General features: G+C 44.1%; 1 protein-coding gene across 1 annotated transcript in view; it reads right to left on the minus strand.

Annotated features, from left to right (window-relative positions):
• Nucleotides 1-742: 742 nt before the first annotated feature.
• LOC126981024 (prolyl 4-hydroxylase subunit alpha-1-like) overlaps nucleotides 743-12,500 on the minus strand; it is a 109,640-nt gene continuing 97,882 nt past the window's right edge. Inside the window, exons 3-12 of the mRNA XM_050831651.1 lie at nucleotides 11,584-11,747; nucleotides 10,871-11,035; nucleotides 7,216-7,385; nucleotides 6,403-6,573; nucleotides 5,949-6,122; nucleotides 5,227-5,295; nucleotides 4,594-4,782; nucleotides 3,584-3,646; nucleotides 3,142-3,307; nucleotides 743-2,517 (exon numbers count right to left, since the gene is read on the minus strand). Coding sequence (XP_050687608.1) covers nucleotides 2,447-2,517; nucleotides 3,142-3,307; nucleotides 3,584-3,646; nucleotides 4,594-4,782; nucleotides 5,227-5,295; nucleotides 5,949-6,122; nucleotides 6,403-6,573; nucleotides 7,216-7,385; nucleotides 10,871-11,035; nucleotides 11,584-11,747 — 1,402 coding nt within the window. The 3' untranslated portion in view covers nucleotides 743-2,446. The remainder of the gene's footprint in view (nucleotides 2,518-3,141; nucleotides 3,308-3,583; nucleotides 3,647-4,593; nucleotides 4,783-5,226; nucleotides 5,296-5,948; nucleotides 6,123-6,402; nucleotides 6,574-7,215; nucleotides 7,386-10,870; nucleotides 11,036-11,583; nucleotides 11,748-12,500) is intronic.

The raw sequence follows: 12,500 nt of genomic DNA on the forward strand, positions 1-12,500 counted from the left end.
CGCCTGCCCAAGCACTGTAGTCCCCGCAAGGCAAAGAAATCACACGAATATCCGCCGAGACGTTAAGAGCGGGCAACCACACCCACCATTACTTCGAGCACACTGAAAGATGGCTCGGCTGTTTCGCTAATCTCGTCGCAGGGACCTTTTCTTGTTTTATCATCTAGCAAGACAATATTTATACTTTATTACCATCCTCATCGTTATATATATTTATTAAACTTATATTTATATTCATAGTTATTTCTGGTATAGGGAGAAAATTGGTGTTGTGAAGGGTGTGGTGCCATCCCGAGTTTAGGACGGTCCAAGCCTTAGCGTTCAAACTCAAAAGACTTTCATTCGACTTTTTTTTTCAGATAAGCGCTTGTTAGAGTATGCTGCTTGTGAGTAAAGAAAGATAAGGAAACGAAAGCAGTCTTAAAAAAAAAAGCAAAATACATACTAGGCTATATCATTAATAAAGAACTCCAATATAGGTTTGTTGTCAAGTATAATAAACAAAATCGTTCTGGATATGCTTTAATCATCACATTAACACCACCCATGTGTAAGGAGACCACGAACTCGCTACATATCTTTATACACACATATACTGGCTCCTGTCAAGATATAATCATTACTCGCTAATATCACGCATTATAAGATCACTTCCGGGGATAGCCTACTCGTCATGTGACTCGCCAATGGAAATTATACACAATAAATCTTAAAATCCAAAGAAAAAGGTGATAAAATGATGGAGGAAGGGGAAACTCGTGTCATTTATATGTGTGTGTGTGTGTGTGTGTGTGTGTGTGTGTGTGTGTGTAATAGTACAAGCTCAATAGACCTTCTACAGTGTATCTGGTTTGATTATAAGTCATTAAAAAATAACCGATTCGCGTCCCTACTATATATATGTGTAAAAGGAACTTCACCAGACAGTTGAGAATATTAATTAAAAACTCCACACACCTTAGGAATACTTAGCCATACATAAACGTCCACAGTGCTGACATAAAATAATACATAGATACCTATACAATATATACATAAAGAAGGGTGCAGAGAATAGATAAAGAGGGGAGATATTAACACTACACCAATATATAAACTAAACATTATATATCCCAGAAAAGGTAAATAATATACATCATTAGAGACACGTTATGTATCCAGTGTCCATAATCAGAAATGTTCCAGGGATAAGAAAGCATAATTTACAAGTATGAACAAAAAATACGTAAGTTTGTGATGTGTCTTCCATATTGGGCGCCTCTTAACGAAGGGCAGCGCCGAGTCACTTCAGGGTTAAGAAGATCATAAACAGTATGATACTCTACGGACGGAGACGAGGTACAAAAATAGAATGTGTAGACGGACGACATAATTATCATCCTATGCAGTGACATCTCAAGTGTAGGGTTCACTGTCCTATGCATCAAGGAACTCTATATCCTGTAGTCTCCTTATATACCTGTGTGCTCTGGACGGCATCAAGGTGTGAGGCCATACCACCGTTGTCAGATTATCGTACTCATGGCCGGATTGTTAAACACTTCCTCGCCCAAGCATACATATTTGACAAGGCTTTCATAGGAGTTGTGGGCCTTTCCAGGGGTAGTTTAATAACCCTGGTGGTAGTCTGATCCTTCTTCTGTACCATGAACCTACAAAAACACTCATTAGAACCCGACTGATCTCCGTTTTGGTCTTTGGAAATTGTTGATGTGAGAGGCAGGGTTGTCGAATTGCCAAAAAACACCAATAATGAACCATTTCAACGATAATTATATATGAAGGAAGTTATTGGGGTCGAAGAGGCGGTTTTTGGGTCGGAAATCGGAAAACAAAGGGGGCTGAGTACGTCAATCTGGCAACGTTGGGGCATACGTACAGGTGACTGCCTTCATCACAGCACCTTCCTCTCCGTACACCTGGTCACGTTAAGACACAACACAGCCTACAGAAAGCTTGGTCAAATGGACGGACGCGTAGCCTATGGGACACCAACACTGCCTCACCTATGCATCATAAATATAATACTGTTACATAGCAATCCCAAACTGTTTTTTTTTTTAAGATTTTGCATGAGATATAAAAAACTTTGTGGGCAAATTTATATATTCTAAGTCATTTGTTACTACTTCATTTACTTAAGTCTAACCACTTTTGAGCATATTGACTGCCTGAATAATGATTGCCTAGATTTTTATACAAACACTCATTGCTCACGTCAAGGCATAGATGTATATGATTATTTTATACTTATTGATCATCTGACCGACCTGAATTAATAACGCGTAATTTCCTTGAGAGAGAAACACGATACACGTAGCCACCAACAAGTTAAAATGACAGGTGTTCCTCAGCATCTACAGGTTGAGCACGTTGGGCCACAGGTGCCCTGAGGTTCCTCGCCTGGTGGCTGCGGGGCGGGGCGGGGCGGCAGGGGGGTGACTGGTTACTCCTCGGGGCTGAGGCTACACGGCTTCCGCAGGAGCTGTCCTCGCTCGCGTATCCACTTGTTGCTCACTGCGGAGGAAAACACCAGTGAGGAGGAGGGACGGGCGAGGGGCTAATGTAGGAGACTAATAAATAATTAAAACAAGTACAATCACATCCATAAACATGCACCACACAATTCACCTAAGACTATTCCAGCCTCAAACGGACGTAGATAAAATATAACATATAAATCATAACCTGGTAATATTTAAGCCCTCACAAACTCTACACAGCACATCTTAACAATTTTATTGACCAGCTCCAATAGGATGAAAACAGCTGAGTGGGCTGCACCGGGCCGGGATCGAACTCTGACCCACAAATTCGTAGCGAGGCGTGATAACCACTAGATCGCGAAGGCGCACGGTTACCCGTAGTAACTAGAGGAGTCACCCCCCACCCCCCAAAAAAACATGCATTACAGATTGACCACAGCTTTTTGTCACTGTTACAGTCTCACGTGTTAGAAGCAATCGATATTTCAAAAAACGTCAAACTACTTCAGTGTAGACGTGGACAAAAAATTATAACATGTATATAAAATAAATGTTACAACATGGATATCAAAGAACCATATATAGGTCAAAACCTTGCAACATTTCACGTAGACAAGAAAGGAGTTAGTAAGGATAGGCCTGGCGTGGTGCTCACCCCACTTCGAGCCGTGCACCACCGGGCAGGCGCCGTGCAGCGTGGCCAGCGAGCCGCGGCCAGACCGCTTAAGGTTGTACCAGAAGGCCGCCGAGCCCTTGGCGGGCCACACGGCCGTGCCCAGGCGGGGGAAGGCCGTGGCGCCGCCCCGCGTCACGTCGCTCAGCTGACAAACACAAGACACTATGAGGACCGAAGACCTACTTATGAAATGTCACTTTTTTTCTCTCTTTAATTTTTATTTATTTATTTTTTTTTTTTTTTTGTCACTATGCTGTACATGAGGGATAAGCTTTTTCTTGCACTCTAAAGATACTGAAGGCCAAGTCAAGCAGCTATAGTATGCTGAGAATAATTATATAGCTGCTCTCTCAAGATCAAGTTTTCCTGAATAGTTTGCGTCATCACCACGGACTAAATGTTTACTGATTGCTATACTCACGTAGAACATGAAGGTTGCGATACGGTCGCCCAGCACCAGCTCTCGAGGGTGGATGTTCTCCAGCTGCGGGGAAGGAAGAGGCGGTGAGGACATTTATTACTGGACATCACTACCTCTACATGTTGTGCCTCGGATTAATTATTGTACCGTATGCATTATAACTGTTACCGTTGCACTAATGGTCACTAGATAAATAAACTTAAAAACCTTGAATGGTCAGCGTGTGGGCGTGGTGGTCCTGAGCCCCGCCCGCCGCTACAAGCTAGCAATTTTCAGCCATTGCCGAGCGGCCGAAGGCAGCTCACATACTGTCCTGATAACCACCTATCAACCCGGACTCTAGTGAAATTTTCTCCAGAGCACCACTAGGAGCTCATGAGGGGGCGGCATGAGCCAAGCAAGACTGGCGCCGGCTGGGATGCCCGTCAGGAGGCCCCTTCAAAAAGGACTACTGAAGCTATGAGCCGAGCGTTAAAAGTTTGTATGATATTTTCTGAATTAACTAAAATTGAAAAGAAAAAAATTGGGCTATGTATTTTGTAGTACTATTACATTATCAAAACTAATTTAGTTAGCGTTAAGACTTACGATTTTTGCCCCTGGTTTATCATGGAAGAAAACAGTATTTGAGGGCACACCAACTTATTTGTTCACAGACTACGTGCTGAAAACAAAGCATTTCTGTTGTACATACAAAGTTCCAGACTGCCACGACCGGAAGGCTAGTAAGGTAAGATGTTTATGTCTGCTGAAAGACACTTTAAAATCAGCCAAAATCAATTATTCAGGAGCATGATAAAAAAAAAATATGATATCACATTGATATCAAACAGAGAAAGGCTGAGAACGTAAGGAAAGGTCTTCGTCTTGCTGTGTACCAATAATGGCGAATGTTGACAGTGATTATGATGGTGATGATAATAATGATTGTTTGGTGTGCTTCATGACAGTCATATACTTCCGAGACAATGGTAAACAGTCCCAACACGCTTCCTGCCTAGCACTCTCACCTCGTGCGCGGTCTTGTCCACCAGCAGGTAGTCGTGGTGGGGGTTGTAGTGGCCGCCGATGCCGTAGTTGGCGACCTGCAGCATCTCGGCGTCGTCGCCTTCCACGTCGGTGGAGAGCCCCGTGAGGCGGGCCACGCGGGCGCCCAGGCGGGCCACCAGCGGGTCCTGCGCGTCGTCCAGCCAGCCGACCTACGCCGCGGCCACGGGTATTATTATTATTATTATTATTATTATTGTTATTATTATTATTATTGTTCCATGGGTAGGGACAGGATTATATAAACACAAACGAGCTAATGAAATGATAAAACTAATACTGGACCTATAATTCGTATATATATTCTACTCTATTCAGGAGCAGTAAGTAGCGGGCTTTTTTTTCATTATTGTTTTCTCTTTTTTTTACGCCCTTGTACTGTCTCCTCTGCTGTAAAAAAAAAAAAAAAATCCACTTCCATCTTAAGAGATAACCACACAAAAAAAATCTTACAATGTTACGGAGCCTCTCAACACAGTATGAACTCTACCAAGGTAAATTAGTGAAAGTCCAACGTTCAAGATTTAGGCTTGGGGCTGCCCTACTTCCCTACGTGATGAAGCGCGCAGGTGTTGGCCAGGTGGTGCGTGGCTTACCTTGGAGGTGCGGGTGTTGCTGACGGTGTTGCCGCGCCCCTCAGGCCCCTGCACCATGGCCCGCGCTAGCTGCAACGGGGACACATACGTTAATGGGAATGACAACTAGTGAATGAATGTTGAGTGTGATGGTGACAATAACGACATTAACAAGAAATTATTCTCCTCCTCTTCCACTTCTGTCCCCTTCTCCACTTCCTCCTCCTCCTCCTCCTCCTCCTCCTCCTCCTCAATTAATGAACACTCAGACATCTAACAAATATCTTATCCATGTCTTATCACGCAATATTGAATCTGAAACTGATGATTGCTGCCGATAACACATGACTAACATAATCCGGCTTTATTGTCATTACATCATATCGTAGTTCTACCGCGCGCGCAGGTGTGTGTGTGTGTGTGTGTGTGTGTGTGTGTGTGTGTGTGTGTGTGTGTTATCGCCGTTAAGCAGAATCGCTGTCCAGTAAACGATGAGGACTGAGCAATTATACACACACACACACACACACACACACACACACACACACACACACACACACATATGCACCCCCCCCCCCCCACACACACACACACACACGATCTTTTATTAGTGACTACGCCAAAAATGACCACTTCTACTACTTCCTTAACTATACAACTGGCACTAAAGCTGGGTGTGAGTATTGCCCGATATCCACCTTTCCCCCTCCCCCTCCCCCCTTTCCCCCCTCCCCCAGCCTCACCATGGGGGCCGCCAGCTGCTGCAGTCGTTGGATCTCGTCGTCGGAGATCACGTCGTGGAAGGTGAGCAGCTCGGGGTCCCAGTGGTGGCGCTCGACGCGGGCCGGCATGAGGCGCAGGTAGGCGTCCCCGCGCGAGTCGTAGAAGCACTTGAGGGTGGCCATGTAGGCATCACTCTGGAATGGAAGGACGAGGCGTGAGAAGGGAAGAGAGAGGAGTAATGAAGCACTTGAGGGTGGGGATGTAAGCATAAGGGAGGGGAGAGAGAGGAGGAGTAATGGAGCACTTGAGGGTGGCGATGTAGGCGTCACTTTGCGGGGAGGATGGTGGCGTGAGAAGTGGAGGGAGGAGGAGTAAGGAAGCACATGAGAGTGACGACGTAGGCGTGAGGGAGGGCAGGGAGGAGGAGTAAGGAAGCACATGAGAGTGACGATGTAGGCGTGAGGGAGGACTCACCAGGAGCTGCTCGCCGCGGCACAGGGCCTGGAAGTTGGCGGCGTCTTCTCGGGGGGAAAGGACGGGCGCCAGGCGGTGCTTGGGCGCAGGGGCCTCCTCCTTCAGCAAGGTGGTACTGAAGTCCTGCTGCTGCCGCCCCGCCTCATTGTGGTTGGCCGCGTTGTCGTCCAGCTGTTGGGCGGCGGAAAGATGTAAGGAGGGCGGGGAGAGGGCCATCTGGCAACACTGACTGAAGCTTTGTAATTATGTAAGAATATAAGTTATAGCAGAGTGTAAGCAAGTCACACACAGCTTTATACAACCATATCCTCACATTCTTCCCAGACAAGATCCTTTAAAGACAAGCTTGGCAGCTGTTGTCTTTTGAGAAGTTGCCATCTAAACAAAATGTCTCTATACGTGACATCGCTAATCGTATGGTAGGACATCTACATAATAAGCTTTTCTATATGCCTACACGAGAAACTTATAGCTATACAACAACAGAAAATCTACAAAGTAAGAATTAATAAGCGTTCGTATCCGTGACAGGCGCATCTTTCAAGACTGAATGCATTTAACATGAGCCTACACGTGGCATCCGCAGCTTCAGTATCAGAAAATCTACGAAATAAACTTAATGAGATTTCCTCCTCCACTTACACGGGACGCTTCCATAATACTAGACATCTAATAATAATAACAAGATACGTTTTCAAGACATTCTTCCTTAACTTAACATCTGCAGCTTTAATAAGAGAACGCCTTCGAGACAAACCTTATACGAAACTTTCGCCCTTCCCCCTCGTCCCTGTGACCGTCCCTGCGTCTCACCGCTTTGATGGCCGTGTCGAGGAAGACGTTGACCTGGTCCTGCGTGACGGTGGCGTTCCCCTCGAGCCCCGCCAGCGCGTAGGCCTCCTCGAACCACTGCACGGCGCGCTGGTAGAGGCCGAGGTTGAAGGAGTGCTTGCCCATGTAGAGGCAGTCCTGCGCCGTGAGCTCTGCGGGAGGAAGGAGGACTCAGGTGAGGATCAGAGGCAGGAAAGGACTTTGAGATAAATGTAGATAAATGTAGCGCCAAAAATATAAAGACCTGTAGAGAAAAAAAAAATATAGCAAAGAAAATAACGTGTGGAGAAAAGAATATTAACCGTAGAACAAAGAAAGTGAAATAGAGAAAAATAAACTGTAGAGAAAAGAAAGTGAACTATAGAACAAAGAATGTGAACTGTGGAGCAAATAATATGGAGACTCTTGGGGAGATAAAGCACTGAAGCATAAAGGAAAGGAAACGAATGCATGTGAGGGGGCAAAAAAAAAGACCTGAGACAGACTTTTTGGTGGAAGAAAATACAAAACAAGGAGAGGAAAGAGCTTTGATTTACATAGATTTTCGAACAACACAGACCCCTATGGTCCAGACTAGGTGGGCTGTCTCCTGAATGAAAGTAAATCAAATGCCATCAAGACGTTGCATTTCTACTTTGGTGAATGTCAAGTTGAAGGAAGTGTCGGTCGAGCTTGTATTTAAACGAGGCGATCGTGTTACACTGTACCTGATATGAAGAATATACCAAAAAAAGAGAACAGATGCCGAAGAGGGTTAAGGGAGATCTGGGAATGGTAAAAAAAATGTCATATAATGTGGACAGAAGGAAATGCAAATGAAGGAGAATAAGGAGATGGAAAGAAAATACAGGATACAAAAATACCGGTTGAAGACGTTAGGAGAAATGGCTAGAGGAAGGGAAAGAATTAAAGAACAAAGAGAAGAAAGACTTTTGCATTGGGAGAGAAAAACAATTAAACAAAGAGAAGAAAACTTTTGCATTGGGAGAGAAACATTGGGAGAGAAAAAAAAAACAAAGAGAAGAGAAAGAAGAAAAACAGAGAGAAACAGAAAAAAAAAAGAGAAGAAAAAGATTTTTGATTTTAAAAAAAGAAAAAAACAAAGAAAGAAAAAGAAAACTTTGGGAGAGAAAAAAAACAAACAACAAAAAGAAAAAAAAACTTTGCATTGGGAAAAAAACACAAAAAAAGAGAAGAAAGATTTTTGCATTGGGAGAGAAAGACAAATGAACAAAGAGAAGAAAACTTTTGCATTGGGAGAGAAAAACAATTAAGCAAAGAAAGGAACAAAGTCGGGAAAGGGAGACAGCAAAGAAAACAAAGACACAGACATTTAAGGACGCCCCGAGAAGTGAGGAGAGTGGCTTTCAGGGCGGAGACAAGGCTGGACAAAGAGATGATTTTTTGCTGTATAAGAAAACATCGAAAAATAAATGAAAAGACACCACGACAGGTCAACAGAGGCTGCAGGAAGTCGAGGTGGCCGAAAAAAGAAGATTTAGACGTTAGGAAAATATTAAACCGTGGAAAAGAAAATTATCCGAGAACTTCATGTAATTTTTTCGTGTGTGTGTGTGTGTGTGTGTGTGTGTGTGTGTGTGTGTAAGAGATAATCTTGCTGGCTGGCTACTGTTAAGTAAATACCCTGGAGAGAGGAGCAGAGAAGAGAAGAGAAGAGAAGAGAAGAGAAGAGAAGAGAAGAGAAGAGAAGGAAAAGAGAAGGAGAAGAGAAGAGAAGAGAAGAGAAAGAGAAGAAAACAAAATAAAAGAAAAACGAAGAGAAGAGAAAAGAAGAAAACGAAACAAAGAGAGAGAGAGAGAGAGAGAGAGAGAGAGAGAGAGAGAGAGAGAGAGAGAGAGAGAGAGAGAGAGAGAGAGAGAGAGAGAGAGAGAGAGAGAGAGAGAGAGAGAGAGAGAGAGAGAGAGAGAGAGAGAGAGAGAGAGAGAGAGAGAGAGAGAGAGAGAGAGAGAGAGAGAGAGAGAGAGAGAGAGAGAGACTTTAACGGTGGCGGAGAAGATGAATTAGGGAGGAAGAGGAGGAGAGAAGGAAGAGGAAGTGGAGGAGGAGGAGGGAAGAAGACGATAGTGGAAGAGGAGAAGGAGGAGGGAAGAAGACGATAGTGGAAGAGGAGAAGGAGGAGAAGGAGAGGAGGAGGAGGAAATGGAGAGAAGGAGGTGGTGGTGGAGGAGGAGGAGGAGAAGGAAGAGATACACGAGAATGATATTTAAAAGAAGATGAAATATACACAAAAGAAGGAGGAGAAGGAGGAGAAGGAGGAGGAGGAGGAGGAGGAGGAGGAGGAGAAGATACACAAGAATGAAATATAAAATGAAATAAAAATACACATCAGAAAATAAGAATGATATGGAAGAAAAGGAGATAGAGGAGGAGGAGGAGGAAGAAGAAGAGGAGGAAGAAGAGAGAATATACACACGAACTAAATTTACAAGAAGATAAAATATACACAAGGAAAACGAAGATGACATAACAGTATAAAAGAAAACGAGAGGAAGAAGCAGAAAAGGAAGGCGAAAATCGAGAAGTAAAAGAGGGAGAAAAAGAGAACGTGTAAAAAATGTGAAGTAAAAGGAAAAAGAACATACGAAAAAGTGATAAGGAGAATATGGAAATGGATAAAAGGACAAATAACGAGGAGGAGGAAAACGCAAAGACGACGACAAATTAGGAAAAAAAGAAGACAAGAAAAAGAAATATGAATAAGAGTAACTAAGTAGAAAAGGAAAGTAAAAAAAAAATACCTATGTTTGTTTCTTTTATAATAGATCAATAACTGCTAAACGGAAAAGTCACCTGACACGCCCCAAAAAAAGGCAAGTTTGGGGAAGAAGAAGAAAGATGTCTTGATATAAAAAAGAAAACAGACAGACAGACAGATAGACAGACAGACAGAGGCGTTCGTAAAAATGTTCGGACAGTAAGTTCAACGTGAGTCGAGTCGATAATAAAAACATTGCACACGTGACTGGATAACATAACACACACACACACACACACACACACACACACACACACACACACACACACACACACACACACACACACACACACACACAGATAAATAGATGGATAGATAAAAAGATTGAGAACAAATAAAACAGACATACACAGAGACAAAAAGAGAGAAAGACAGAGAAACAGACAAAGGCAGGAATAGTACAAGAAGACAGGTAAACAGACAGACAAACAGACAGGCACAGTAAAAAGCAAGACAGGTCCGCTAATCATCCATGGTTGACCGCACTCGAAAAAAACATCCACACACAAAAATATCTTAGGAACCACCATTCTCTCTCTCTCTCTCTCTCTCTCTCTCTCTCTCTCTCTCTCTCTATCTCTATCTCTGTCTATCTCTCTTTTTCTTTTTCTTCATCATCTTCTATCTCTTTTCTCTATACAACACTTTCTCTCACACTCTTTACCCTCCTCACTACCTTCTTTTCACTCTTTCTTTCTCAATCCCTTTCTTCCTCTGTTATTTATCCCACCTTCATTACCTTACTCCCTTTCTAACACCCTTCTTCCTCCTCCCCTGAAAAAAAACCTTATCAATGCAATGTTCTAAGTTCGACAATCTGGTAACACTGCTATAGACCCATCCTCGGCTCTCTCACTCACCCGCGGCACTCTGCACGCCCCACACGTTCCCCCTCGCCAGCTGGGTCGTGTTGAGGTTGTATACGTCGTGGAGTCTCACCAACGCCTGGGCCGCCCCGTGCAAGTCCTCCTCCCGTGGCAGCCTCACCCCCATGCTGTCCTCCCCTCGCATGGTGTTCAGGACGTCTGGGGGGAAGGGGATGGGTGAGGGAAGGTGTACTGAGGGTGGTTCAAGGATGATAATGATGTTGATGATGAGGAGGAGAGGGAGAAGGATGAGAAAGGAGGGTGGGAGGATAGAGGGAAAGGAGTGAAAGAGTATCAGATATGGAGCAATGGTATGATAATGTGAGGAAGGAAGGATGGCGTTTTGTGTGTTTGTGTGTGAGGGAGGGGGATGTAGGTGTGTGTGTGTGTGTGTGTGTGTGTGTGTGTGTGTGTGTGTGTGTGTGTGTGTGTGTGTGTTGCGGAAACAAAAAATGCGTGATGGTCTGATGAAAGGAATTACTACTACTACTACTACTACTACTACTACTACTACTACTACTACTTCTACTACCACCACCACTACCACTTCAACTATAACATCGCAGTAGATTAAAAAAAGAACCAATGAAACGGGAAGCAAAAAGAAAAACAAACTACCACACTACCATCACTATAACTATAATCACCACAACCACCCCCACCTACTCCTCCACCTCCACCTCGTCCTCCACATGCCGGCGCCTTACCCATCCAGAGGTCCGGCTTGCCCTGGTCCTCGAGATGGCGCCAGTCCACGGTGAGGCGCTTCATGAGGTGGAAGGCGTGCACGGGGTTGCCTGCCAGCCTCTCCAGCGTCACCTCGTCCGTCTCGGCTCCCTCGGCGGACACCTGCTCGTACTCCCGCAGGTATCTGAAGGAGGGGAGAAGACGGGAGCGTTCAGGTGTGTGTCAGGTGGCAAGATCTTCGTCAGGAGATTGATTTTTTTTTTTTTTACGGTAAAGGAAGCAGCTCAAGGGTAAAAATAAATGAGAAAAAGTCCGCTAATCACTGCCCCCCAAAAAGCAAGTATAGATGAGTGGGCAAAAGAGAGGTCAGTGTTGTGTTTTTCAGGTGGCAAGGTCGTCGTCAGGTGAATGATTTGTCTGTTGTTGTGTTTGTTCTTGTTTTTTATTTGTATATTTTTTTTGTATGTGATTGGTTTAGGGTTGCAATTTCTAGTGTTTTGCTGGACTTTTTTTTTTACATATATAACCTTCAGTGTATGTGTTTGTTTGTTTGTTTGTTTGTTTGTGTGTGTAATTGTTCGTGATGATAATGTCTAAAAAAAAAAAAAAACAGAAATGCAAGAAAAAACACACCACTGGGCATTCGTTTGTATTAAAATAGGGAAGCGAACAGCCTCTAGTTCTAGTGTGTGCGTGTGCGTGTGTGTGTGCGTGTGTGTGTGTGTGTGTGTGTGTGTGTGTGTGTGTGTGTGTGTGTGTGTGTGTGTGTGTGTGTGTGTGTGTGTGTGTGTGTGTGTGTGTGTGTGTGTGTGTGCGTGTGTGAGGCTGTGTCATCCATCTCTCAGGGTCAGCATTTCCATCTCCGACAACGTTTTGCCCTCCTAAGAGTCTTGAACCTTCACCCTACTTGCAGAGACAAACGGAGACCTGATGACTG

The sequence above is a fragment of the Eriocheir sinensis genome, chromosome 46 (genome assembly GCF_024679095.1).
Source record: "Eriocheir sinensis breed Jianghai 21 chromosome 46, ASM2467909v1, whole genome shotgun sequence".
Classification (NCBI taxonomy): domain Eukaryota; kingdom Metazoa; phylum Arthropoda; class Malacostraca; order Decapoda; family Varunidae; genus Eriocheir; species Eriocheir sinensis.